The 27,805-nt window shown below is 44.3% G+C and overlaps 1 protein-coding gene across 1 annotated transcript; it reads right to left on the reverse strand.

The window, feature by feature from the left end:
- Positions 1 to 5,285: 5,285 nt before the first annotated feature.
- On the reverse strand, positions 5,286 to 23,496 carry BCL7C (BAF chromatin remodeling complex subunit BCL7C). The gene is made up of 6 exons (XM_061589383.1): positions 23,007 to 23,496; positions 17,480 to 17,558; positions 16,250 to 16,358; positions 12,367 to 12,528; positions 11,485 to 11,570; positions 5,286 to 9,534 (listed from the first exon to the last, which is right to left on the reverse strand). Exons 1-6 carry the CDS (start codon positions 23,096 to 23,098, stop codon positions 9,388 to 9,390), a joined length of 675 nt encoding a protein of 224 aa, XP_061445367.1. The 5' UTR covers positions 23,099 to 23,496; the 3' UTR covers positions 5,286 to 9,387.
- Positions 23,497 to 27,805: the final 4,309 nt, after the last annotated feature.

Raw genomic sequence — 27,805 nt, forward strand, 5'->3', positions numbered from 1 at the left:
AGTAGCCTCTTGTCCAGAGTATAGGTTGAGCATCAGAACATCAGATGCTGTGGCACCCCATTTCTTTTTTAAGGCATTCCATAGTTTTTCATGATCTACACAATCAAAGGCTTTGCAGTAATCTGTAAAGCACAGGGTGATTTTCTTCTGAAATTCCTTGGTCCATTCCATTATCCAACATATGTTTGTGATATGATCTCTGGTACCTCTTACCTTTCTAAATCCAGCTTGGACATCTGGCATTTTTTGCTGCATATATGGTAAGAGCCTTTGTTGTAGAATCTTGAGCATTCCTCTACTCGCATGGGATATTAAGGCAATAGTTCGATAATTACTGCATTCCATGGGATCCCCTTTCTTTGGAATTCGGATGTATATTGAACGCTTCCAGGCTGGGCCATTAGCTTTCCATATTTGTTGACAAATTTTTGTCAAAATGTGGACAGATTCAGTCTCAGTATTTTGTAGCAACTCTATTGGTATGCCATCTATTCCTGCCCTGGTGATTTGTTTCTTCCAAATATTTCAAGAGCAGCTTTCACCTCACATTCTAAAATTTCTGGTTCTTCATCATACGGTTCCTCCATGAATGAAAATGTCATCCTTGCATCTCTTTTATAGAGTTCTTCAGTGTATTGCTTCCATCTTCCTTTTATTTCATCTCAGTCAGTGTGTTCCCCTGTTGATTATTCAGCATCCCTACTGAAATTTCCCTTTCAGTTCTCTAATCTTTTGGAATAGGGCTCTTGTTCTACCCTTTTTGTTGTCCTCTTCTATTTCTATACAATAACCATTATAATAGTTCTCTTTGTCCCTACGTACTAGTCACTGTATTGTTGCATTTAGGGTTCTAACCATGTTTCTGTCTCCTTTTGCTTTTGCTTCCCTTCTCTCTCTAACCATTTTAAGAGTTTCTTCAGTCATCCCTTGAGGTCTTTCTCTCTTTTTAACTAGAGGTATTGTATTTTTGCATTCTTCCCTGATAACGTCTCTGACTTCAGTCCATAGTTCTTCTGGTTCTTTGTCAACTAAGTTTAAAGCCTCAAATCTGTTCCTTATTTGATCTTTATATTCTTCTGGGATGTTATTTAAATTGTATTTTGGCATTATGGTTGCTTTGTTGTTGCTCGTTAGCTTTACTCTGATTTTTTATATGACCAGTTCATGATCTGTACCACAGTCTGCTCCTTCTCTTGTTTTCGCAGAAAGTATGGAACTTCTTCATCTTCTGCTACCAATTATATAATCAATTTGACCCCTGTATTGACCATTTGGTGATGTCCACGTGTACAGTCGTCTTTTTGGTTGCTCAAAAAATGTGTTTGCAAGAAACAAATTATTGGCTTCACAGAATTCGATAAGTCTCTCTCCTGCTTCATTTCTGTCTCCTAAGCCCCATTTCCCCACAATTCCTAGTTCTTCTCTGTACCCTACTTTTGCATTCTATTCCCCCATGATTATCAGCACATCTTGTTTTGGTGTGTGATCAATTTCTTCCTGTACTTCTGCATAAAATCTCTCCATTTCCTCTTCTGCATTTGCTGTTGGAGCATAGACTTGGATGATGGTTAGGTTAATAGGTTTCCCGTTATATCTCAGTGATATAACTCATGCAGACCTTGCGTTATAGCTAATTGTTTTTGCTACATCATTTCTCACTATTAAAGCAACCCCATTTATTCTCAATTTCTGATTTCCTGCATAAAATATTTTGTAGTTGCCTGATTGAAAATGTTCCATTCCCGTCCATTTTAATTCACTCATGCCAAGTATTCTAACATTGATGTGTTCCATTTCTTGCTTGACAATTTCTAACTTTCTTTGGTTCATGCTTCTCACATTCCATGTTCCTATTGTGTGTGTCGTACAACTCCGGACTCTCCTGTCGCATCTGTGCGCATCAGCCTCTGGGCTTCCTTTCTGCTTTGACCCAGCTGAGTCATTAGTCACTTCTACTCCTCCATTGTTCTTCCCCAGTAGCTCATTGAGTGCAATCTGATCTGGGGGTCTAATCTTCCAGCACTATCTTGTGTTGCATTTTGGATACTCTGTTCATAGGGTTTTCATGGTAAGAGGTATTCAGAGGGGTTTACCATTGCCTTCTTCTGAGTTTGGATGCATCTTAGTCTGGTGTCTCAGCTTTGACCATTTCACCTTGGGTACCCCTGCTAGGAGTCTAGTGTCTTGGTCTAGACTCCTGACGGCATTGCTCTCAGCTTCTTCAGCACTCTCAAACCCCCTCACCACGTGAAGGTGTGCATCCTAGCGGGGAATTCACCTTTTAGCTAGTTTGATAAGGTCTGAACAATGGGCTCCTCCCTTGAGGGCCAAACTTTTACAATTACTTTGGGGATTGGATTGATTGGATTGCCAAAGGGCATGTCCTGTGCATATGACTGGCATCATCCTCTTGGTTGAAATGACAGACTTAACTCTTTCAGGTACTTTTCCCATCAGGTCTCAAGCAGCATCTTTGTAAAATGAACCAAACTGAAGCCATTTTAAAAATCATATAGGCCATGTTGGGGTGGAGTGTCTCTCAGGTTTGTAGGCTTGTAGCCAGCCTGCCAACAACTGCTTAATAAAATCAAAGCATATTCTCTTTTCCTCCCCCCCCATAAGGAAGATTGCTCGTTTGTACGGGTGTGTGTACAGTTTTAATCAATTAAGGATGTAATCCTAGTCCCATTTACATGGGATTAAATCCCATTATAAAACATGGTTTAGGACTGCAGTCTTTTTTATTCTACCTTGTGTCATCTAGTCAGACCATTGGCCCCATCTAGCTTAATGTTGCCTACACCAAGGGTGGGAACCTCAGAGGCCAAAAACAACCCTCAAGGACTCTCTGGCTGGCCTCTGAACTCTCTCTAGGCCACACCCCTCACCATTCCTTCTCTACACCCTCCTTGGGTGCCTTTGGCTGGTTGGTCTGTTCATGTTTTATCCTTGAACGGCAATAATACTTCCCATTTTTCTGGATGGTGTCTGGGGAGATGGGGGGGTCTCTGTAGAAACTTCTGGCTTTTGTGTGGCTGGAGTGTAGCCTAGGGTACAAAAGTTAAGAGTCGCATCTGTCACTCTGCCTACCTTTCCTCTGGCCCCATGCACCACTGGAATGTGGCCCCCAGAAGGTTGCCAAAGAGAGAATGCAGCCATCAGTCTTTTTGGGGGGGGGATTTCCCAACCTTTGTATATACAGTGTTCTTCATCCTTGGGTCCCCACAAGTTGATGGACTACAACTCCCATCATCCCTGACAATTGATCATGCTGTCTGGGTATGATGGGAGTTGTAGTCCAACAACATCTGGGGATCCAAGGTTGAAGAACAGTGGTCTAAACTGACAATAGCTCCTTAGGGTTTTGAGCAGTGGGTTTTCCAGCCCTACCTGGAGATGTCGGGGATTGAACCTGGAACCTTTTGATGCTCTGCCACAGAGCTACAGTCTGTCATGCTCCACTAGGTGCTCTCAAGGGCTAGAGTCCCAGGAGATAAAACATCTCTCACCAAAGTACTTGTGACTACACTACAGACAGGATTAAAATACAAGGAGTCAGCACAGGTCCAAACATGAGGCAGAAGCAAAGTAAAGAAACATTCCAGGGTCAGTATCATAGAATATAGCACAGCACAGAGACCTAATCAGGAACATGGAGCCAGACACTTGGAGGTTCAAGAGAGAGCTTTATATATTCTGGCCTCCTAAACCACACCCTAGCCACCTGGCAGCGGAGTATCAGAGACTGCTTACTCACAAATAGGGCAAAAACTCTGGGTCTGTAGACTGTGCCATTGCTCTTCAGCCAGGATTCAAAGCTTTGGGAGCCAGCATTCTCAAGGACTGGGGGGTAGCACCACTTTTTCTGACATTCCCAGGGGTTCTTCATAAGTTCTCAACCCAGAGGGCCCCTTCAGGGGATCCTCAGCACTGGGTTCTGCTCAGGGACCCCTCTTGCCTGTTCCTCAAGGTCCTCAACCTGTGTGGTGTCTTGTTCATCTTCGGAGGACTCCATGTCAGGCACCATGTCAGGGCTAGACATGGCAACCCCTTGACTAAAGCTGCAGTCTGATGCATACGTACCTGGAAATGTCCCAATGAACTCAGAATTCTGAGTACATGTGAATAGGATTATGCTTGAAGTCTAGATTTATTTAATAGAGTGGCACCCCTGTTTCCAGTGCTACTTCCTCAGTTAATGGAAAATCTATTTTCTTAATATCTCACACATAATGTTGCATAGATCAATGCTTAAAGATTTTACACTAAAATGTAAAAGGGGGATGTAACAAACAGGTATTTAAAAATATTTAGAGCAGATGCATTTACCAGAGGACTGTGATTAGTTGTGGCTCCATGTTGAGTGTGGCTCCATGTTGAGTGTAGGTTATTTAATGTGTCAAACCTCAATGCTTTGAAAGTTCATTTTAAAAAGGATCTAGTTCAAGTTCATCGTGTCCAAAAAGGAACTAGTTCCACTTCAAGGTTGTCCTTTTTCAAAACACATTAGTTCAGTCTGAATTCATCCAAATGAACATTTTAGTTCATAAAACTTTTTAGTTCAGAAAAAGTTCATTGGCAAAAAATGTCCATGGTTCAGAATGTTACAAGGTGCTGTGCTGAAGTATTGGGTCCAACAGTAAATCAGGCCACACACAAGAAATAAGATGTCTGACAGACAGAATGTCAACAGGTGAAGCTTTCCACATTATTGTATTTCCATACTAGAAAAAGCTTACCCTGTTTAATTTGTGCCAGCCACACAGCTGGTAAAGGCATCATTTGCTTTGTTCCTGTACATCTCACTGTAATCTGCTGATGTTGGAAAAGCAAATCTCCACAGCAGTAAAGATATAGAAAATGCCTCACATTACTTCCTTCTGATTACTTCACAACAGCAGCACCTTCATATCTGCCTAAGAAGCCTTAGAACATCGCCTCCACATGTTGTTTTCTAACTTTCTTTATAGATGTCCAATTGACTTAGCTTTCATTTTTTAAAAAAAGTAAGAGTCTGGACCTCCTGCTTGGGATGTGAGGGGAAGGAATGAACGTGAAGATCAACTAGAAATTGTTCAAAGTTCTACCCCCAAATGAACTTAGTTCACCATTATGAGAACTACTTTCAGGTGAAGTTCAGATATGTTTGAGCTAGTTTCTTCCAAGTGCTAGAAATCTTAGGTATTCTGGTGTCTAGTGGGTACTGAATTTCTTCCTACCTCCTACCATTAAAGCTGGATCCTCTCGCTGTGTGCATGTTGTCCCCAAAGCTGAGATTAACTCTGTTCAGAGAAAAGTTATTTATTTAACAGCCTGATGAAATACATTCAACACATGTACAAAATCATCATGCTTAAAGGATGCTTTCTGAATTTTTTCAGAGTATATCCTCGCTTCCCTCACATATAAACAGACACATACACCAAGCTCAGAATGAGGAATCTCCTTTATAGGCCAAGAGAGTTACAATGTAAAATAAAAATATTGCATAGAAAACAATAGGTAAAAAAAGAAAAAAATGTTAACATGTTATTGCTGAAACAAACAATAGCACACTCCCACTACTACCTACTAATGACTACGACTTAATGACTATTTTGGGACCTACACCGAACATTATAAAGCTCCCACATGGAAATCTTTCCTGTGCAAGAAATTGTGCAAATATGTTCAACAAGATGGCCGCACATCACAAACTTAAGTCCTCCACAAGGCATGATTTCCTAGGGCCAGGTACGGGAAAGTACATGTGTATGCGTCTGTCACACACAACAGTCTACATCAGGTGTAGGGAACCTTTGGCCATCCAGATGTTGCTGAACTATGACTCCCATCATCCCTGGCCATTGGCCATGCTTGCTAGTGCTGATGGGAGTTGTAGTTCAGCAACACCTGGAGGGCCAAAGGTTCCCCACTCCTGTTCTACATGCAGGATTTGTGTAAATTTGATGTTGTTGTGTGTTTGAAGCCCACTGTACTTAACCTAGAGAAGATATTTACCAATGAGCCTTGGTCAACTTCAGGAGGAAGAAGTCTGGACAGCAATAACAGAGTACACATTTCCATATGTGCTTGTAGTCCCATTTTTAATATTTTGAAAACCTTTATTCACCGCACCCATCAAAAGCTGGAGAACACAACAGATTTCATTCTTCAGCTGCACACACCCAACCTCTCTTATTGGCACTGCTACACTTCATCACGTCTTTCACCAAAAAAATGCATTTGGCTAGATGTGATTCTATGCTATCTCATAGATAACACCCTCCTAGAAGTTTAGGTGTATGATTTGGGGTGGCCAAAGCTTATTGTGGGTTTATGCCACACCAGCTCCTTACTCAGTTCTATATATACTGAATTTTATTAGTGTGAGCTCTTGTGCTTGATGGTGTCTTGCACCAAAATAAAGCATTAGAGCAGATGCGACATTGCAGCATCTACAGAAGACACTCTGCTGGAGGCCTGGGTGTATGATTTATAATGTCTCCGAGTGTACACTTACAGTTCTTTGTTTTTAATTATCATGTGGGGCAGTCATGTATTAAAGAGTGTTGCACCAAAAAAACTATTTTGCCTGCAGAGAACTGTGTGTATCTCAAAGGTGTAATGAAGATACACCATCTGGGGTAGGCCAAAGCTCATGTCGCAGCAAAGCAGCATATAAACTTTTGTTCCCCATTGAAACTTTGTTTCAAATGTTTGTGGGAATAGGGAATTGAGAACTAGGAACCAACTTTACCAAGTTCAAAAATCAAACTCTGAAACCCACAGAAAGCCAACATCTGGGGTTTACTTGCACCAATTTTAAAATCAGCTAGTGGGCTAAGCTGTGGCTTCTACTGAACTGATGCCATACCTTCTTTTCCCATTTCATATTTCCTTAAACTGTCTTGTTTATTTTAACAAATACTAGGCTAACAGTAAGACTACTCTTGACATTTTGGTGACAGAAGCAGAGAATCCAAATGGCAATACTTCTTCTTCCCCCGCCCCTATAGTAAAAATATGATTTTGTTAATAATTTACATTTTTAATGGTGTCCCAAAATTTGGCAGTGGAAAGCCTCACCTTGCCTAAGTGGTAGGCCTGAGTGTTTGATTCCTGTTCTTTTCCCCCATCTTTTGCTTGGTAGCTGATTTGGGCCGATCTCGAATGTTGAGTTTCCAGTGACCAAGATCTCTTGATAGCTGCATCTTGCAGAGAAGCGAGATAGAGGTTTTGGGCTTGGGAAGCTAAACTGGGAGCAAACATTGTTTGTTCACAGACAAGACAGCAGTGCCCATCTAGATGGCTGAGGAATGCTAGTAAGGAAGAATGGCCAAGAATTTTGGGACATTGCCCACAGCTCAGGTGGGTAGAGGGTGATGCCCCCGGTGGCCACGATTGCTTGCCATCTTGCCCCAGGAGGAAAAGGCCAGCCGGCAGAGGCGCAAGTCATTTATGTGCTTTATGTGTACAATTATTTAAGTGAGGAATGATGTTCTCTAAAACTCAAAGAGGCATTTGGTTATATTGTTTAAATAATGGGCACTCCTTAGCATTGTTGCATAAAGAAGAAGCCACAAAAGGAACATTTTATGAAACAGCAAAACTAATAAGGAGAGTATTTTTAAAGACTGATGACTGAACACATCAAAGTTATGTGAGCCTGTAAAAACCGGCATTCTTTGACATTAACAAATCCATTTTGATTATCAGCTTGGTGTCACAGATGCCTAGGAAATATTATATGACCCACACCTTCAGCCAGGTACTAAGGAGAGGCTATGCCCTTATGGCTCCAAATCTCCATCTTAATGGAGTGGTTGTGAAGTGGGATGGGAGCCGGGAGAGAAGGGAGAACAAAAAGCAGTGCCAAATCCCAGACAACGGACGAGAAGACTAATAACATTTGGGAAGGCATGGAGATCAGGAAACACAGGCACAGACACAGCTTGCTGTTGAACAGCAAACTATAATGAAAAAAGTGTGTATACACCACAAAATCGACAAAGCACATTTATTTTCTACTCCACTCTCAGAGCATTAGTCAGAACCTTTTGCCTCCTGATTTCTTCAAATTTTCCATCCAGATTGGGGAAGGGGCAGAGGGAACTCAGGAATCCAGACTCCCAGCGCCCACCCTTCAACCTGCTATGCTCTATGCCTTTCTACTTAAGACTGGGTACAGTACAACCTAAGAAACTTGGACTCAGAAACGTCCAGCTTCCACTTCCCATCTCCACAGACAAGTCTGCCTTCCCCTGCTAGAGGCAGCAATAGAATCCAAGGTCCTCCAGCTTCCTTGCCAAGGATTAGTTATAGCCAGAGGCTTTGAGATCTCGGCCCCAAAATGTTTCAGTTTGTGAATTTTACTAAGCGTATAAAGAATATCTTTCCCTTTCCCGAAAAGCAGCCCCTGCACATCAGGAATTTGGAAAAAGAGCTTTCAGGACAGAGTGTATAACATCTACATAGCCTTAACCTCCAGAACTTATTTGAGCAATTTATGATCAATTCCTTACTTAATCAGGGATCCACATATCCTGTGTGCCTGAAAACCAGTGTGAGATACACTGTCATTTTAAAAAAGTTTCTAGTCTTCATTCTGAAGAAAAGCTCAGAAACATCTCCACATTCCTCTTCTATGAATAATGGAAACAATACAGTCATGCAAAAGTAAGGAACAATTATTTTGCTCCCTTTAGAATGTGAGTTTCCTTTGGGTTGGGATATAGATTACACCCAGTCTTGCTTTTAAACTCATGGATGCCCTTACACTCGCAGACCTGGGGAAGAAGAAATAATCTGGAGCTTTGTGGCTTTCCTGAAATGTGTGTGTTCAATCAAACTTTTAATCCTTTTTCTTTTGGCAAGTGTGCTTATGCCTCCCCCATCCCCCACAGTACAATTCTCATTTCCTCAAGAGATCATCTGCATGGTACATTAGGTAGGCCAAGCCTTTCAAGTAGCCCTTCCGGTTCCCTACCCATCCTCATGATCCCCACCCCAGTCTCCACTTCCTATCACAGCCACTCGTACTTCACTCCCCACTGCCACGTTTTAATACTGCACATCATGCATGCACACACTGTTAAAAAAGCAAAACAAAGCATGGCTGCTGAATGTAAACAAACATGGCCACTCTTGGGCATCCAAGGATGGCCCCATGTTAATTCACCTACAACAGTCATGTGTTTACATTGTGCCTCCACCAGGGGGCAGCAAGCACAGTGAAATGATGACAGTGCCCCAGGTCAGGAATGGGAGTGGGTGACAGGTGGCCTGGCCTGCACCACATTTTAGCAAACTTTATGTTAATACATTCTTCCCAGCTAGTCCCCACCCCTTCATACACACCTACATCCTGTCAAAAGGAGTGGGGAGGGGGCAAAAGCAGGCCTGAGCTTAAGCTTCTGAGGGCTGGCTGGACTCCGAATCTTGTGCCTCATTGCGGATACGTTTCAATGGTGGAGCTTCTGGCAAATCCTCTGTCTCAGGGGTGGGTCCTTCAAAGGACTTCGTGGGCTCCAAGGGGCCTGCTGGATCCTGCGCCTGGAAGAAAAGGAAGACATAAGCATCAAACCTCAACAAGTCGATGCTGAAGCAATATCACACAAAAGCGCAACATTTGTCATACGGTTCAGATTCAAATGTTCAAATACTGAGCATTTTAAAATTCTGTTTTTGAAATTCAGTTCTGAGAGAGATGTTTTGTTGTTTTTACAAAAACAAGTCTCACTGAACATTTCTGAGTAAAAATGGCTAGGATTGTACTGTCAGCCTGGCTGATGAATTTTAAAGCAAAATGTTGTGCATCAGCTTGGCAAATTCAATACAATAACACCTTTTTAAAAAAACACCTGGAATTGTTGAAGTGAGCACTTTAATTCAGAGAATGGTCATTTAGGAGTTTTTAGGCAAATTTGAGTTAGGAAAACTTTTCACCCAAGTTTGCTTCAAACATCAGCTGGCAATTTTACACTTGCATCTAGTGAAATAATTAGTAACTATTGCCATGAAAATGCAAAGATGAAAAATCACAGTTTCTCCAGATTTTTTGTGTACCTTCAGAGCCAAATATTATTTTCTCAATAGCCTTTGATGCCTGGTGGCTACTATCCTTCCCCTGCTTTAATGCCATAGTTCAGTGGCAAAACATCTGCCTTGCATGCAGAAGGTCCCAGGTTCAATCCCCGGCATCTCCAGGTAGGCCTGGGAGAGACTCCTGCCTCAAACCCTGGAGAGCCGCTGCCAGTCCATGTAGGCAATACTGAGGTAGATGGACAAATGATGTGACTCAGTATAAGGCAACTTCCTAACAGATGTATACAAACAGGGCCAACTGTGTGGGGTTCTTCCCACCTGAATGTTGCCTTCTGGCCAAATACTGCAACTCATATACCACAGCAGGGAGAGACTGTATAATAAAGAACTATGAACCGTACATGTGATTAGAGACTCAGTGTATAGCCTTCTGCAGCCCATCATCTCTTTGCCTAGCTCACCATTCAGTAACATAAGAATGATGATTCCTGTGTAGTTTAACTTAGATTAGGTTAGGTTAGTTAAAATCAGTTAAAATATCTGTATGCCACAGATTAAATAACATTCTAGTCAATTTACAGTAGGACCCCACTCATACGGTGGGTTATGTTCCGGACCCCCGCTGTAAAGCAAAAACAGCTGTAAAGCGGAACCCATTGAATAGAATGGCGCACGATGCCCGAAAACCACCGTAAAAGCGGAACAAGCGCCATATGAGTGGGGCTTTAGTCTAATTGCGTCTAATTGAGACCGCTGTATTAGCGAATCACTGTAAAGCGAATCGCTGTAAAGCGGGGTCCTACTGTTTATCCACATCAGCCTAATATCAAAAGTACAACACATAAATAATGCAAAAAAATAATTAAGCAACTCAATAAATAGTGCAAATACAGTTGCCCGTAAAAACAGAACAGTGATTCAAAACCATGTATCACAAAAAGAAATATAAACACTTCCAACTAAATAAGCCTAAAAACAATAAACTAACACAGTATAACAACAAAATATATCCTAAATACAAAATTTAAAGTGGGTGGGGAACCTCAGGCCTGAGGGCCAAATGCGGCCTTCCAAGCATCTCTATTTGGCCCTCAAGACTTTCCCCAGGCCAGGCCCCCTTCCCAGGTCACACTTCTTGTCAGCAGTGGACGCTGGTGGCTCCACATTGGTGGAGCAGTGGAGTCCGTTCCAGGTTTTATTCCAAACTTTCAAGGAGCTGTCCAAGGTGCTGAAGCACCTTGAATAGTGTCATGCCCCCACCTTCTAACACACCTCCTTTACTAGAGGGAGACACATTTTCTACTTTTACACACCAAGTTCTAGCCATGCTGTGTTAGGGATTCCTTTCTATATTCCCTCAGTTCTGTTGCTATAATGGCTCAAGTATCCAAGAAAGCCTCAACTCCCCTGTGGCACTTTATCTCTTTATCTACCCCTTTCCTGGATCAGAACACTCACCTTGGTCTCTGACATCTTGGGATCAGGTTCTTCTTTGGTAAGCATAGGGGGTTCATCTGTTCCCTCAAGAAGCAGCACCCCAGTTTCTGTGCCCAGGAGGGAAATGGAGAGATTAAAACAGGCAGACAAAACAGAGGGGAATTTAAAAGCTCACTAGCTGTTACCATGGCCCCAAGGAGAACCTTTGGCAAGACTGAGTGGAAGAAGAATGGGTTACAGATGTCACAGAGGGGATAGGAGAAAACACAGGAGAAATGTTTCCAGAAATCTCTGGTAGTTCTGAGTCTGGTGAGTCTAACGGTGCCCACAACCCCGTGTCTATAATATTGTACAGAGAAAGGAATTCCCACTGGCACCCAGTCTAGACCGAGCTACTGAACAGATGAAACTTAATGAACAGCCTGGAGTCTTCCAGAGAGAGCAAAGTGAAAGTAGTATGTCAGAGTCAGAGATTACACTTTCACCAAGGTCATACAGATGAGACAAGAGACAGCATCAGCTAAAGAAAATGTTCTCTGGTTCAGGAGAAGCCATCGCCTTGCAGCCAAACCTGGAAAGTACTAGAGAATGCTCAGACAATTTGCCCGCCCACCTCTCTTATATTTAGGATGGGTGGATGAAATTAGGGTGTTGCAACAACAGTTTGCTGTTGCCTCCACATACCTACATTGTATCATGAGATATGTCTAGCCTGTTTCTCAGATATGCCTAGTCTGTTAGTGTTCTGTATCCTGAATCATGCCTAGATGCCTGATGTTGCATTCCTGTACTGGAATAAAATTTTGTTGAAACCCCAGTCTCTGAGTCCTGAGTCTGCTTCTCTGGTTGAGAATCAGGACAGCTGCCACTGTCTTGGTGTCACCTCTCCCCAGTTCAACCTACCTCCTTCCTGTCCCAGCAAAGGGGGCTGAGAGTCCTCTGCCTTTAGCTCCCCTAATGGGGTGGGAGTTACAGTCTGGCTGCGATCTAGAGTAGAGCCAGGGCTGGTGTCCCCGCCTTTCAGTAAGGAGGTCTCTGAAATGGAACTCTGATTGCTGTTCTCATCTGGGGAAAGGAAAAATTGGACCATTAGGAATTGTCTGTAGCTGGTGTTGATGAGCAGTTTGGTGTCTGGAAAACACACACACTCACACACAAATTTCTCCATCTACCCTTTTTGCCTGAGTGTACAGAGGGCCTGAGGACCAATCTAGATATAATGTTGGCAGTTCCACATGTATACGTAACCGAACTGCCTTCCCTCCAGTAGGGATGGCTGAGAAATTTGATTCGGTTTACATTTGAAGACGAATCTATCAAGTTCACACTTTCCGAAACAATACGAGTACTGCAACGCGGCTACCCTTTGCAAAATTTGAATAAGTGCCAATTTCAATGTAGTTCGCCAGCCAAACAGTATTTACAAAAATGCATGTGTTACGGGAAAATGTGCATAAAATGAATCTAGGAGTGAAAATAACATACAAAAATGCATTATATGATGAGAAATTCCTTGCAAAAATGTGTGTGTGAGTTAAAACTGCCTACAAAAATGTGTTTGTTCAGAGAAATTTGCATTAAAATGCTGGAGAATCTTCATGAGGATTTTTTTTTAAGAAAAAAAAGGAAATTTCTACCGAAATGTGGAAAACCAAATTTAAGTTTGGAAAGATGAGAGAACTGAAGCTGGCAGATCTTTCCATCCCTATCCTCCAGTCGCGTAAGGCCTGTCCACTCGGTGGTTTTTTTGCAGCTATATTCTGCAACATGTCACTGACGCATCAATAGTGCATTTATATGGTGGATTTACATGAGCCATCTGCATATCATCCCACTTTATGAGTTGTTCTGCAATGCTCCCCCAATGCTACTACATTGTTGCCATCTGGAGGGACACCAAAAGTGGGACAAAGAAAACCGGAATATCTCTGGCATGAAAAGTTACAGGATTTCAGCTGGAAGTTATGGGACATGCACCGATTGAAAACAAAGCAGCATGCCCACCCCAAAACTTCTGCAGGCACAAACTGTATTGAAAGTGGGATTGCTTATAACCACTCCAATACCATCATGAACACAAAATCATGAATGCGCTATGTCTGGAGGGGCTCACAGATAAAGTGGGGGGAGGGAAATCTATTGAAAAAGACTGACAAGAGAGTCAGGAGAGACAAAAGGAAGTAGTTCTTCATACAGAGCATCCTTAATGTATGGAAGATCACTGCACACAAGATGCGGGGGAGATACCCGTGAAGCGACAGAATGTCTTTCCAAATGAAGCCATAAATTGGAACTTTTCCTCCCTTTATTTTTGTGGAGCCTTATTCTGATTTCACAGCTCTGGCCAACAGAGCAGTGCCTCCAGAAAGAGGCTGCAGAAAGGAAGATAAGCCACAGGTGGGCGGATGGTCCTGAACTTTTCACCCACCACAAACCCCTTTCGCTTTTCAAACTAGACACCTCCCTGTCTTTCGACTGCTGCTGTCACATGCTTCTTTCTAAACAACAGCTCAGACCAGGGGTCCCCAACCTTTTTGGGCCCAGGGGCACATTTGAAAATCTGCCACGGGCACTACAAAATACCATTTTCACAGAAGAAAAACTGGTGACACTCAGAACACATACACCCCTTCAAAACAGGCAAAATACCCATTGTTGCTCTCCACACTCTGCCTGTGTGTGACTCTTGAGCGGCTGTGCAAGAATGTAGACCTTTCAGTCCAGATTAGTAATTCAGAGGGAAACATGTTCCTGACTCAGGTTTGGGGGTCTATTCTCAGGCCAGCAAGTTTATATCTCAAGATCATCAGTGTGTCTCAAATTACTGTGTTTCAGTCTTTAGTTCTGCAACAGAATTATTTTAAATTGTACTAAAAAAAAGCACTCATCATTCTGAAAAAAAAGAGTGCATTGCATAAGAAGTGAGTTGCTTTTTTTAAAAAACAATATTCCCACAAATGCCCAATTTTTCAAAGCGAAAAATGAGGAGCAGATCTCTCCCTTTAAAAAAAATCCCTGGGGTTTTTCCACCTGGTTCCCCCCCATTTTTCTGCACCTCCACATTTTTAATTCCATATCCCTTTATCACTAGTCCATATGTATGAGCCCTGTGCCTAGGTGTCTGGGTTTTGTCTTTTAAGAATCAGCAGCCCCATAGCATCATCACAAGGCCTCACCCTATGATGTCACTACTACACCCCATCTTGGCTAATTACAAATATAGATTAGAATCTTCAATCTATCCATAACCATGCCTTTAAACCTGGCCTGCCTAGTGTGTGATCATCAGGCTGAACACCAGCAACCCACAAGAGATATGGCAACCTACCAGGAACCACAGGAAGCCTGGTTTTTCTGCCATCCTGAGACTGCAGACATGAGGAGGGCAGGTTATCTAGCACGTGGCAAGCCCATGATGCATAGTTGGGGGCTGAATCTGGTTGGTGGATTGTGTAAATCATGCAGACCTGCTAAACGTGGAGAACTCACCCTTCCCTTCTCGATTACAAAAACAAACTCATTCAACAGATGGGTCAAGTCCTATTGCTGGGTTGCAGTTTGGCCAAAGGCAGGTTACGCTGGTTACATTATAAGCACAAACATAGACATAAGAAGGTATTCCCTTAAGAACACAAGAACAGCCTACTGGATCAGTCCAGTGGCCCATCTAGTCCAATATCCTGTTCTCACAGTGGCCAACCAGATGCCTGTGGGAAGCCCACAAGCAGGACCTGAGTGCAAGAGCACCTCTGCCTGCTTGTGTTTCCCAGCAAAAGATATTCAGAAACATGCAGCCTCCAACTGTGGGGTCAGAGCATAGCCATCATGGCTAGTAGCCATTGATAGCCTTATCTTCTATCTAATCCTCTTTGGTGACCATCACTGCCTCTTGTAGGGACAAATTCCATAGTTTATGAGCTACGTGAAGAAGTACTTTCTTTTGTCTGCCCTGAATCCTTCAACTTCCAACTTCATTGGATGTTCACAAGTTCTGAAGGAGATAAACTCTTCTCTGTCCACTTCCATGCATCTTTGAGCAAAAGATGGCTCCTAGGTTTGAAAAGACTGAAAACAATTGGTTTAAACTTTAAAGTGTGTTACTGGGAAGCAGGACAAAGGATGCAGGATGAGCATATGTAAGCAAATATGCTTAACTCACATCCTTGGGGCAGGGGGACTCAGAATGTGGATTACTTTACTGCACAATGTTAAATGTCAGTTCTTTTTTCTTTAAGCTGAAAGTAGACACTGCCATGGATATACCTCTTTTCCGCAAGCATCAAGTGGAATTTTCTATGAGCTAAAATTCAGGCTATCTTTGAGGTGGGAGTGGCTTGGGCTGTCACATGGGCGGGGCCTTGTCAGAGACTAGGGTTGCCAGGTTCATGGCCTGAGACTGAGTCTGTATCTTTAGGAGAAGAGACAGTCAGCCAAGTGCAGGTGTTCTTGCAACACTGTAATGGGAAAAACTACAAGGTGGAATTCTCCTTTCCCCCTGCACAACTACAGAAGACTTCTTGGAGGCTGGGCCTAGCAACTAAGAGGTCTTCCGTATCTTTAAAAGTTGTGCAGGGGGGAGGGAGAATCCCACCTTGTGGTTTTTCCCACTACAGTGTTGCAAGAACACCTGCACTTGGCAGACTGTCTCTTCTCCTAAAGATACAGGATCAGTCTCAGGCCCTGAACCTGGCAACCCTATCAGAGAAAGACCTCTAAAAAGTCCTGCGTTCTCCACCTGACGCCGTTTGTTCCTCCCCTTTCCTGTCCCCCACCTTCCAAGATGTACCATTGAGGTCCAACATGAGCAGAGCCGGATTGCTCCGAGGGCTGGGCACACGGGTCCTTCGTTCTTTGGCCCGGTGCTGCTCACTGTTGCCTGCCAGCCGCCTTTTCTCCTGTGAAGAAACGGAAGAGAAATAGGGAGAGGCTTGAAGTGGAAAGGAAAGCCAGTTTCAGAGAAATCCACATTCTAGCACAGCAGGACCTATTATCTGGAACTCCCTGCCCATTAACATTAGGCAGGCACCTTCATAGCACTGTTTTTGACGGCAGCTAAACACTTTTTTGTTCAGAAACATCTACCCAGACATGTAATTTTATTATGTACATTTATTTTTAAAACTGTTGAATTTATCTGTATTTTAACCATTTTATTACATCCACTATTTTTAAAAGTCTGCTTTTATTGCTATTTTGAATGACTGTTTGATACTGCTGGTTCCCAAACTATTTTTCCCTCAGACCACCTGAAAACTGCTGAGATTCACCATCCAAGGCTTAATAATGCATACATTTATATTTTAGGACTATTTTTGTCAGGTTTGTGACTGTGTTTTAAATTGTTTTTGATATATTTTAAATTAATAATAATAATAATAACAATAACAATAATAACAACAATAACAACAATAACAACAACAATAATAATAAATCAACTGTGCCTGCAGTTCACAGCTGCTACTCCCACCATGCTTCACAAACATGCTGTGGACCACCTGCATGAAGCTTGAGGACCACTGGTGGTCCACGGAGCACATTTTGGGAACACTTGCTTTATACCATTCTATGTAAACCACTTAAAGATATTTTTTATTAAGCTGTATATAAACTTAGCTGCCCAGTTGACAGGCCCTTTTCAGTGGGGGCTCCCCATCTGTGGAATGCTCTCCCCAGAGAGGTGCATCTGTCTCCATCACTATTAACTTACAGGATGAACTTGAAAACATTCCTGTTTACCCAGGCATTTGATGGCTGAACAGGATTGTTCTTGGCAACCTGAAGATCACTGATGCAATAATGTTTTTAACTGTTGTAGAATGTAAGATTGCTGATGAAATTATATTAAAATGATTATTTTAAAATGTTTTTAATTGTAACCGTGCTTTGGAATGTTTTTAACTGTTTTTCTTCTTTTTGTTAACTGGTTTTGTTTACGTTTGCTGCCCTGGGTTCGTTTGGGAGGAAGGGTGCAATATAAATTCAATAAATGAAATAAATGTAAAAAAAAAACCTTTACCTCATCCCGGGGGTCCACAATAGGTACCCACTTGTAGATCCGTAGAGACGTGTCCCCCACAGTCACCCACCGCTTTTCCCTAGGAAGTAGAAGAGAGCAAATGGTGTGAACTACGTTTATTATACAACTTGCAGCTTCCCATGTGAACCCCCCCCAAAATCTATTTCATCTCAAGGAAACTTCTGTTATCAGCCACCCACTACAACCTCCCATCATACAGACATTCACAGAGAAACAAGCGATATAACAGGATCCTAAATATTATATTACGTATACATTTATATAATGAGGAAGGGTCATACAGCTCATTGGTTATAGCATCTGACTTGCATGCAGAAGGTCCCAGGTTCAATCCCCGGCATCTCCAGGTAAGGCTGGGAGAGCCTCCTGCCTGAAGCCCTGGAGAGCCGCTGCCAGTCAGTGTAGACAATACTGAGCTAGATGGACCAATGGGTCTGACCCAGGATGAGGCAGCGTCCTATGTTCCTAGGTTAAAAATATCCCGCCACTCCGTTAAAGAACTTAAGGTTCATAATGGCAAGCATTTATAAACAATCCCTTTAACAAAACAGAACAAAACAGCACCCCAAAACAGCCATTAAAACAACCACAAGACAAGACAACCAGGAACTGGCCAGCAATCCTCACAAGTGGACCAAATGCTTTCATAAAAAGAGAGGATTTTTCTGCTCGCCACAAGTGGTAAGGTAAACACAGGCTTCCTTGGGAAGAATGTTACGGCAGCCACCATGAGGAATGTGGAAGGGCCATAGCTCAGCCACTTGCCGTGCTGATGGCCCCAGGTTCAATCTCCAGCATCTCAAAGCAGGGCTGGGACTGTGCCCAGTCTGAAACTCTGGAGTATTGCTACCAGCCAGTGTAGACGTTACTGAGCTACATGGACCAATAGTATGATGCAGGATAAGGCAGCTTCCTACGTTCTGACGTCCCCTCACAAATTCTCATGCTGGTGGAACATAGCAGATAAGGGGCAGAGCTGTGAATCAGGAAGTGCTGATTCTCTGCTATGAACTCACTATGTACTCTTGGGCCAGGGACAGCCAAAGTAGGCTGCAGATCATTAAGGACTACAACTCCCATCAGCCCCAGCCACCGTGGCCAATAATCAAGAACGATGGGAGTTGCAGCCCAGCAACATCTGGAGGGTACCACATTTGCTCCCCTCCTTAGGCAAACCACTCCGGCGAAGTTCCCCACCCCAATCCCAATCTGCTGTATGGGGAATAATAACACTGACTAACCTTACAGGGTTGTTGTAAAGGCTACAACTTGACATTCCCTTAAGTGCGTGACCCTGTCTTCTTATGGAATAAGAACTGTACAATTGCTTTATTCCCTTTAGTTTACTGAGTTTGTAATCTTCTGTATTTTATCTTATTTTATTGTACCCTGCTCAGTTAACTTTTGGTTGTGAAGCGGTTTATAAATATTCAAATAAAATTAAATAAATAGATAAATAAATGTGTAGCACTTTTAAACTCTTGAGTACTTATGTTGTCATTATCCACACACGGTGAGTTTAAGGTGGTGTGAGAAACCCAACACAGCTTCAGCCAACAAAAAGAAGACCCAGGTAGGCCTGTACAGAATAGAAGGAGCCAGTCCTTTTCATATCGTGGCCCCTGATCCTTTCTGGCCTTACAGGTTAATTAACAACAGCACTTTGAACATTGCCCAGAAGCACATCAGCAACTGGTATAGCTGACATCACACTGAAGTGATATGGTTCAAGCCTGAATTTTTCAAGATCACTTCCACTGTTATCATAGTTAAGTGATCCTAAAAGGGGGGGGAATCTGCATTTAGCTACTGTGAGCATGCTTATTATTATTATTATTGAATTTATTAGTCGCCCATCTGGCTGGTTTACCAGCCACTCTGGGCGACGTACAGAATAAAAACAATACATCAACATTAAAATTTAAAAACATAACAGTAAAAGCCTAGGCCATGCCAAAAGCCTTCCTGAAGAGCCATGTCTTCAGGGTCTGGCGGAAGCTCATCAAAGAAGGGGCAAGACGGAGATCATTGGAGAGAGAATTCCAAAGGGTGGGGGCCACTATTGAAAAAGCCCTCTCTCTGGTCCTCACCAGTCTGGCCATTTTAACCGGTGGGATCGAGAGAAGGTCTTCTGAGGCTGATCTTGTTGAGCGGCATCCCTGACGATGCTGGAGGCGCTCCTTCAGATAGATTGGTTCAAAACCGTATACAGTTTTAAAGGTCAGAGCCAACACCTTGAATTGGGTTCGGTAAGCAACCAGTAGCCAGTGCAACTCCTTCAATACAGGAGTGATGTGATCTTGTCGGCGGCTACCTTTAATCAGACGAGCCGCCGCATTCTGTACCAGCTGCAACTTCTGGACTGTTTTCAAGGGTAACCCCACGTAGAGTGCATTACAGTAGTCTAGCGAGAGGTGACCAGGGCATGTACTACCGGTGGGAGCAGATGATTGGGGAGGTAGGGGTGCAGCCGCCGTATCAGATGGAGTTGATACAGTGCCGTCCGGCTCACAGCCGAGATTCGAGGCTTCATGGACAGCTGGGAGTCAAGAATGACCCCCAGGCTGCGGACCTGGTCTTTCAGGGGCAATCGTACCCCATTAAGCACAAGGTCTACATCCCCCAACCTTCCCTTGTCACCCACAAAGAGTACCTCGGTCTTGTCCGGGTTCAGCTTCAGCCTGTTCCTTCCCATCCAGCCACTCACTGCCTCCAGACATTTGGACATGGTTTCAACAGCCAACCTCGGTGAAGATTTAAATGAGAGATAGAGCTGTGTGTCATCTGCATATTGATGACACTGCAGCCCAAATCTCCTGATGATTGCCCCCAGCGGCTTTATATAGATGTTAAACAGCATTGGGGAGAGGATGGAACCCTGTGGCACCCCACAAGTGAGAGGCCAAGGATCCGAAACCTCCTCCTCCAATGCTACTCTTTGGTACCTACCGGAGAGGAAGGAACGGAACCACTGCCATACAGTGCCCCCCATACCCAACCTCCTCAGGCGGTCCAAGAGGATAGCGTGGTCAACGGTATCAAAAGCCGCTGAGAGGTTGAGGAGGACAAGGAAGGTGCATTCGCCCCTATCCCATGCCCTCCTCATATCATCCACCAAGGCGACCAAGGCTGTTTCAGTCCCATGCTTAGAAGAGGTAAGGGGTAAATAGGTTTCTAAGAAAGGAAAGGTGTTCATTTTTAATTGGTAAATGTTCTCAAATTCACCGACAGACATTAAAATACACATAGACACTTTGGCTTGGCAGCACTGTTCTAGAACTTTCCGTTGGTCCTGGCTTTCCACCTCTTTTGTGGACACCCTGTCTGGAAATATGGTACCCCCACAGAGAGAGAGAGACAGAAAAATGAAAAGGTTGGCATTGGGTCCCTCCTGCGTTTTCTAGCAAGGGAAAAAAGCTGCTTGAAAAAAGACTTTGTGTTGTAATTTGCATTTGCTGGTAGGGACGGGTTTATCCACAGCCTCTACCTATAGCTGTGGGAAACCCACAAAATTAGCTCCCATCAAATGAACCGTGCATGTGTGATTTGGACCAGGCTTTGGAAGGGTTCAAATATGCAGCCAGCCATACACACAAAAGATGGGTGTTGGTGTGTGCACATGACAAAAAAGCTTTTTAATGGTTGAATGGACAGCCTGTTAAAAGAAGGGATGGCTCAAGTGCCACATTCTGCTCTCCTGGGCAAAACGGAATTTTGCTCTTCTCCACCCACCCCCTTTTTGGAAAATTAATTTATTGAACACCATTTCTATACCACCGTCTTTACAGAGAATTCCACAGCAGTTTCCAAATACAACAACAAGGGCAATACACAACATCTTCAGTAAAAGCATAAACAGACAATGACAGTAACCAACATAGTTACATTGGTATTCAATGGCCAGCAGGGAATACCCAGCAGAAGAACATTACAACTGGTGCCTGACTGATTTCAGAGGGGAGATCATTCCACAAAGGAGATACCACCACAAAGGCCCTTCTCCATGTTGCCACCACATGGATTTCTGCAGGTCACAGAAACACCAACAGGGCCTTTTCTAAAGATCTATAGTTATATCCAATGCTAATCCCACTCAGAGGAGACCCAATGAAATTAATGAATCTTAGGCCCCATCTGCATTATACATTTAAAGCACTAGTATACTACTTTAAACAGTCATGGCTTCCCCCAAAGAATCCTGTTAAGGGTGCTAAGAGTTGTTAGGAGGCTCCTATTCACCTCACAGCTACAATTCCCAAAGTTCCCTGGGAAGAGGGATTGACTGTTAAACCACTCTGAGAATTGCAGCTCTGTGAGGAGACTAGGGGGTCTCCTAACAACTCTCAGCACTCTTAACAAACTATAGTTCCCAGGATTGTTGGAGGGAAACCATGACTGTTTAAAGTGGTATAATCCTGCTTTAAATGTAAGGGGGTCTAAATTAGTCACGTCCATTAACTTCAATTGGTCTACTCTGAGTAGGACTTGCATTGGACACAGTCCTTCGTGATTGCACAGATCTATACAGAGTGGGTCAAATGAAGAACACCAGGTTGGAGGGTAAGGCTTGGAGGGTAAGGCTATCAGCTTGGAGGGTAAGGCTATCGCTTGCTGCTAGCCACAATGGCTATGGTCTACCTCCACTTTTGGAGGCAGTACAGTATGCCTTTGAATACCAGTGGATGGGAATCACAAGTTGGGAGAGTGCTGTTGTGGTCAGCTGCTGCTTGTGGGCTTCCCACAGGCGTCTGCATAAACACGATACTGCTCTAAATAGACCTCTGGCCTGATCCAGCAAAGCTGTTCTTATGACGGTAGGAGAACAGTGAGGATGTTACCAATTAGTCTGCTGCCTAGGAACTGCCTGCATGGCCTACTGAGGCAGGCTGGCCCTCCTAGTGGGCCAGTTCGATAGGGCAATGGGAAGAGGATTATGTAACACAAATAGTCTGAAACGTAACATAACCGGGAGCTGGTGGGTGGGGAGAAAAGAAGGGGAAGGAAATACACTGCATTTGCAATCCAGCATTTCCCCTTCCGAAATGCATTTAGCAAACATTCACAAATCCACAGCAATGCGCCATGTTCTTCACAGTGCGAAACTTTGGCTTGGAATACATAGGAACCTAGGCAGCTGCTTTATAACGGGACAAACCATGAGTCCATCTAGCCCAGCATTGTCGACGCTGACTGGCAGCGGCTCAAGCTGGGTTTTAGAACAAGGGACGTTCGCGGCCTTACCTGGCGATGCCGGGGTTGAACCTGGGACCTTCTGCATGCAAAGCAGGTCCTCACTGAGCCACCGCCCCTCCCAACAGCCCAAACGAGCCGGGGTTGTGTCGTGTGTGCGCGCGCGCGCCTGCGGCCAAACCCCCAAGGTTACCCCCCTGCGGCCTGCATTTTCCACCAGCCTCAATGTCCTTCTGACAAACGGATAAGGCCGGAGGTGGCAAAGAAGTGGACGCTGCCTCCAAAAGTTCCTTTGGCCACTGCCAATCGGCCTCACCATCTGCGGACATGTTCGATGGCTGCCATCACTTTCTTGATGTCATCTTTTGCTCGGCTCCGTGTCTCAGCTCGAACCGCCCGTCCAGACATGGAGGAACAACTTTGGAGAGTTGAAGGGAGTGGGGGGTGAGACGGACGGAGAAGAAACCCGAGCGCGTCGTTGTGCTTCCTCTTCTCTCGCGCGTTTTATCCCATGTCTTTCTTCCTCTATCCGTCTCCGTCTTCCCTCGCTCTCTAGGACGATCGCGGGGCTGGAAATGTGCCGTACGCGTCACTCCGTCGTGCGGCTATCCATCCCTGCCGGCTTCTCCATCAAGCGGTCTCCCCTCCTCTGTCAATGTGCGGCAATATTTTTTTTCTGTTTCTCTCTTTTTTCTGTCTTATCTGCTCCTCATGTTGGGTCTTCGCCGTTCTTGCACTTCCTTCTCTTTGTCTTCTTCTCCTGTCCTCCGTTTGCCAAAAAAGGAAAAGGGGGGGAAGAAATAAGAGAACGGGGGGGGGGAGGCGGTTCGCCATCGGAAGAAAATAATGTAGTTCTTTGGGTTGTTTTTCTTTCTTTCATAGAGATTTGCAACTAAGGGAGCGCCCTCTGGTGACCAGGAGAGCTAGTGGGGGGGGGGGAAACAAACCCTTGACACTCCGAACGGAGGATTGCATCCTTTCTGAGAAAGAGAGAGTGGTCGAGGATGGATGGGCCAGCCTGCAGGTGGAAATGCGGAAACGGAAAGGGAAAAAGAAAAGAGAAACAGGGCAAGCTATTCATTTCACACAAAGCTCCTCTGAGCTAGGAAGGGATGCTACACTGCTCATTTATATTAGAGCTGCAAGTTTTAAGGAGGGGTGGGAAACACAGTTGGCTAATATCTTATCCTAGGACCAACTAAAATGCCACAAAGCAAGCTTTCAGCTTCTCCAGAACTCTTCTTCAAGCTGGATGTGAAACAAAGTGAGGGAGGGGTTGGAAAGAAAAAAAACTCTGAGTGTGTGCAGACTGCAACATTCTTAAGATGGCGTGCCGACAGTGTTAGACTTCAGCCGCAATCCTGTATGTGTCTATTCAGAGGCAAGTCCTATTAACTAACTGGGGCTTACTCCCAGCCAGGGGTGTAGTCATCCAGGGTCTCGGGAGGTCTTAGACCATTTACTTGTTTGGGGAGCAGGGTCCCTGTGCCTTTAGCATCCTGTGAGCCAATCAGCATGAAAGGGGAATGTCTTAGCCACTGAGAAAAATCTTCTAACATGCTTCCTTGACCTTCCCTGCTGATTGGAGCCAATCAGAGTGAAAGAAGGGTAAGTCAGCCGTTGAGAAGACTCTTCTCAGTAGCTAACGCTCTCCCCTTTCATGCTTATTGGCTCCTAAGGATGTTTAATGTGGGAGAAGGTATTAACAAGGATCGCATTCTCAACCCCAGAACAAAAAGAGGGAGGGGGCATGACTATGACTAATATGAAGGGACACTGCACTTCTGAATTTGCCAATATACTGCTGCTCCAAGGTGAAGTGTGTGTAGGATTGCACCTTTACTTGGAAGAAAGTCCTACTCAGCTGAATGTGACTTACTCCTGAAATATATTACTCCTGAAATATATTATTGGTTGTATGCTGCCTTAAGGAATTGGAAAAGGTGTATTTAAATATATGGCTACATCCACACCATACTTTCATCCCACTTTAAAGAGTCATGGCTTCCCCCAGACAATCCTGGGAAGTGTTGTTTATGAAGGGAGCTGAGTAGAGTTGCCAGGTTCAGGACCTGAGACTGATCCTGTATCTTTAGGAGATGAGAAAGTCAGCCAAGTGCAGGTGTTCTTGCAACCCTATAATGGGAAAAACCACAAGGTAGAATTCTCCCCCCTGCACAACTTTTAAAGATACAGAAGACCTCTGGGAGGCTGGTCCTGGCAACCAAGAGGTCTTCTGTATCTTTAACAGATGTGCAGGGGAAAGGGAGAATTCCACCTTGTAGTTTTTCCCATTACAGGGTTGCAAGAACACCTGCACTTGGCTGAATTTTCTCTTCTCTTAAAGATACAGGATCAGTCTCAGGCCCTGAGCCTGGCAACCCTAGAGCTGAGTGTTACTAGGAGGCTCCTATTCCCCTGGCAGAGCTCCAAAGGCCAGAATGGTTTAACAGTCAGTCCCTCTTGCCAGAGAATTTTGGGAACTGGAGCTCTGTGAGGAGAATAATGGTCTCCTAACAACTCTCAGCACCCTTCACAAACTACGCTTCCCAGGATTCTTTGGGGGAAGCCATGACTGTTTAAAGTGGAATAAATGTCTGGTGTAGATGTGGCTATAGTTATAGAATACAGAAGCCCTGTACACAGGCCCCGGCCCAAGACATTTTGTTGTCTGAGGCAAAGGACAAGATGGAGTTGTCCCCAGACTGTTAGTTGACACTTTAGAGTCAATGGGATAGAGTCATCTCCTGCACCTGAAGGTAGTAGGCTAGCTTAGGGGGCACAGGGCAGGCAGTGGTTGCTTGGGACCATTAGATCTGGTGGGGCACAAGGCACGGAGGCCAAACAGTAGGTGGAGCCAGAGCCAATCAGAGGGACAGCCAAGCCATGTTAGTTTTGTCCCCATCCTACCCCTGCTGAATTCTACAAGGACAACACTGAGACAAAGGAGGAGGAAGTTGCCAGGCACTGTCGCCCCTTGGACTGGTTGCAAGTAAGAAGGCAGGCAGGTGGGGGCCGGCGGAGGGCAGACTGGGGTTAGGGGGCAGTGTCTCATTTGCCTTGAAAGACCAGCATCCCATGAGGGTAAGCCATGTGGCGCTCATCTTCAGCTACGTCCATTCTCTGCCCCTCAGCATCTACAACCTGATACAGCTACCTAACTCTGCCTGATGGTAGGGCCGGCCCTGACTGCAGAACAGCCAAAGCACTGGTACATTACGTAGCCTGAGGTGCTTCAGTTGCGTTACTTCTGAGTAAGCAATTGGGCAGAACACAGCCTTCATGCTTTACTTTATATCTCCGTGATTCAAAGGGGCTAAAGATTTACTTCTGGAAATTCAGAAAAGAGGGCTAGGAAATCCCTTGGAGGGGACAGGCCCCCACAAGCCCATCACACACACACACACATATTATTATTACTATTATTATTTATTAAATTTCTATACCGCCCCATAGCCGAAGCTCTCTGGGCAGTTTACAACATAAAAATCAATATGCAATATATAATATACAATTCATATTTGGTACAATTAAAAGGAAAAACAATACATCACATTTTAAATAAACATAAGTAAACAATAAATCTCAACAATATACATAACATAATAACAAAATAAATAAAACAAACCAAATATAGCAGTTATAACAATATCTACAACATATTCTCCAATGTCCCATTGTGCTTCTCCCCACCTAACCCCATCTTCCATAACCAATAGCACTATAAACATGCTGCTATGTTGTGGTTACAGATTTTCATTGAGCTGGGGAAAAATCAGAGGGGGGGAAATTAAATAGTGTGTGTGTCACAGGTTGGCTATCATCCCTATATGTCTCTCAGTCCCACCCTGGAAACTCCACAGACCCTGGAAACGCCACATATGCCTAAAGTAAAGATGATGGGAGATAGGCTCCTAAACGTGGAGGTGCCCAATGATCACCTGTGTGTTACAGCGGATGGGAGCTCCAAACTACCACCAAGCAGCAAAGAAAGGTTTCAAGACAACTGTGACGGCAGGGGCTGAGGTCGACCTTCCATGGGAGAGAGGTAGATGGCTGATCGCTCCCTCTAACAGCAAAATGAAGTGGCCAACTGAAATGAAGTCAAAATGGGATCACTTAGGAATCAGGAGGGAGATATCGGCATGCTTGGAAGAACTCCAGGCTCTGCAGGAGTAATTTTTTCCCCTTTTAATCCTTAAGAGGCAGTGGTGGCCAGTGGCTCCATGTCACTGGGGCGGTGGAATCCTCTTTGGGTTTTAGTCTGAACTTTCAAGGCACTCTACTGCCCCACTGACATGGAGCCACCAGCCGCCACTGCTAAGGGGGTATCCCTCCCCGCAAAGAACAGCACAGTGAAGGATTGAGGATTTTCAGTAGTCATGGAATACGGACTATCTGTTGGAAAAGAAAAACAGAAAAGCGGAGAAGAGGGGAATGGAATGTCCTGCTTGAGTGCCTTACAGTTTATTGGAAATGGACTGCCTTCAAGTTGATTCCGACTTACGGTGTCCCTATGAATAGGGTTCTCATGGTAAGCGGTATTCAGAGGTGGTTTACCATTGCCTTCCTCTGAGGCTGAGAGGCAGTGACTGGCCCAAAGTGAGCTTCATGGCTGTGTGGGAATTCGAACCCTGGTCTCCCAGGTCAAAGTCCAACACTCTAACCACTACGCCACACTGGCTCATAGTACCTGTTTATATCGTGAGATAGATTTCTTGTTAGCATTGGGGAATTAGTGGAATTAGTACAAGTATCTGCAACTGGAGAATGAGTGGGAAAATGTTGGAGAGTAGGGGAATGTGATGGGATATAGGGTGGAGTTAGAGCGAGTGACAGCTGGAGAGTGTATGTTAATGGAGAGTTGCTGGGGTGGAAAGCCAACCAGGTGCCCTCCAGATTTTTAGGGGGGACTATTGTTCCCAACAGCCCCGGCCAGCATAGTCGTTTGAGGAGTTGTAGTCCAAAACATCTGGAGAGCATCAGGTTGGTGAAGGCTGATATAAAAACAACCTTGTGGGGTAGGTTAGACTGGGAGATGGGGACTGACCCCAAAAGCAAAGGTTGCAACCGCGGTTTCTCCAGTCTAAGCCCAATATTCTAGCAGAAGCTCTT

Source organism: Rhineura floridana, chromosome 11 (genome assembly GCF_030035675.1).
Source record: "Rhineura floridana isolate rRhiFlo1 chromosome 11, rRhiFlo1.hap2, whole genome shotgun sequence".
In the NCBI taxonomy this organism is placed as follows: domain Eukaryota; kingdom Metazoa; phylum Chordata; class Lepidosauria; order Squamata; family Rhineuridae; genus Rhineura; species Rhineura floridana.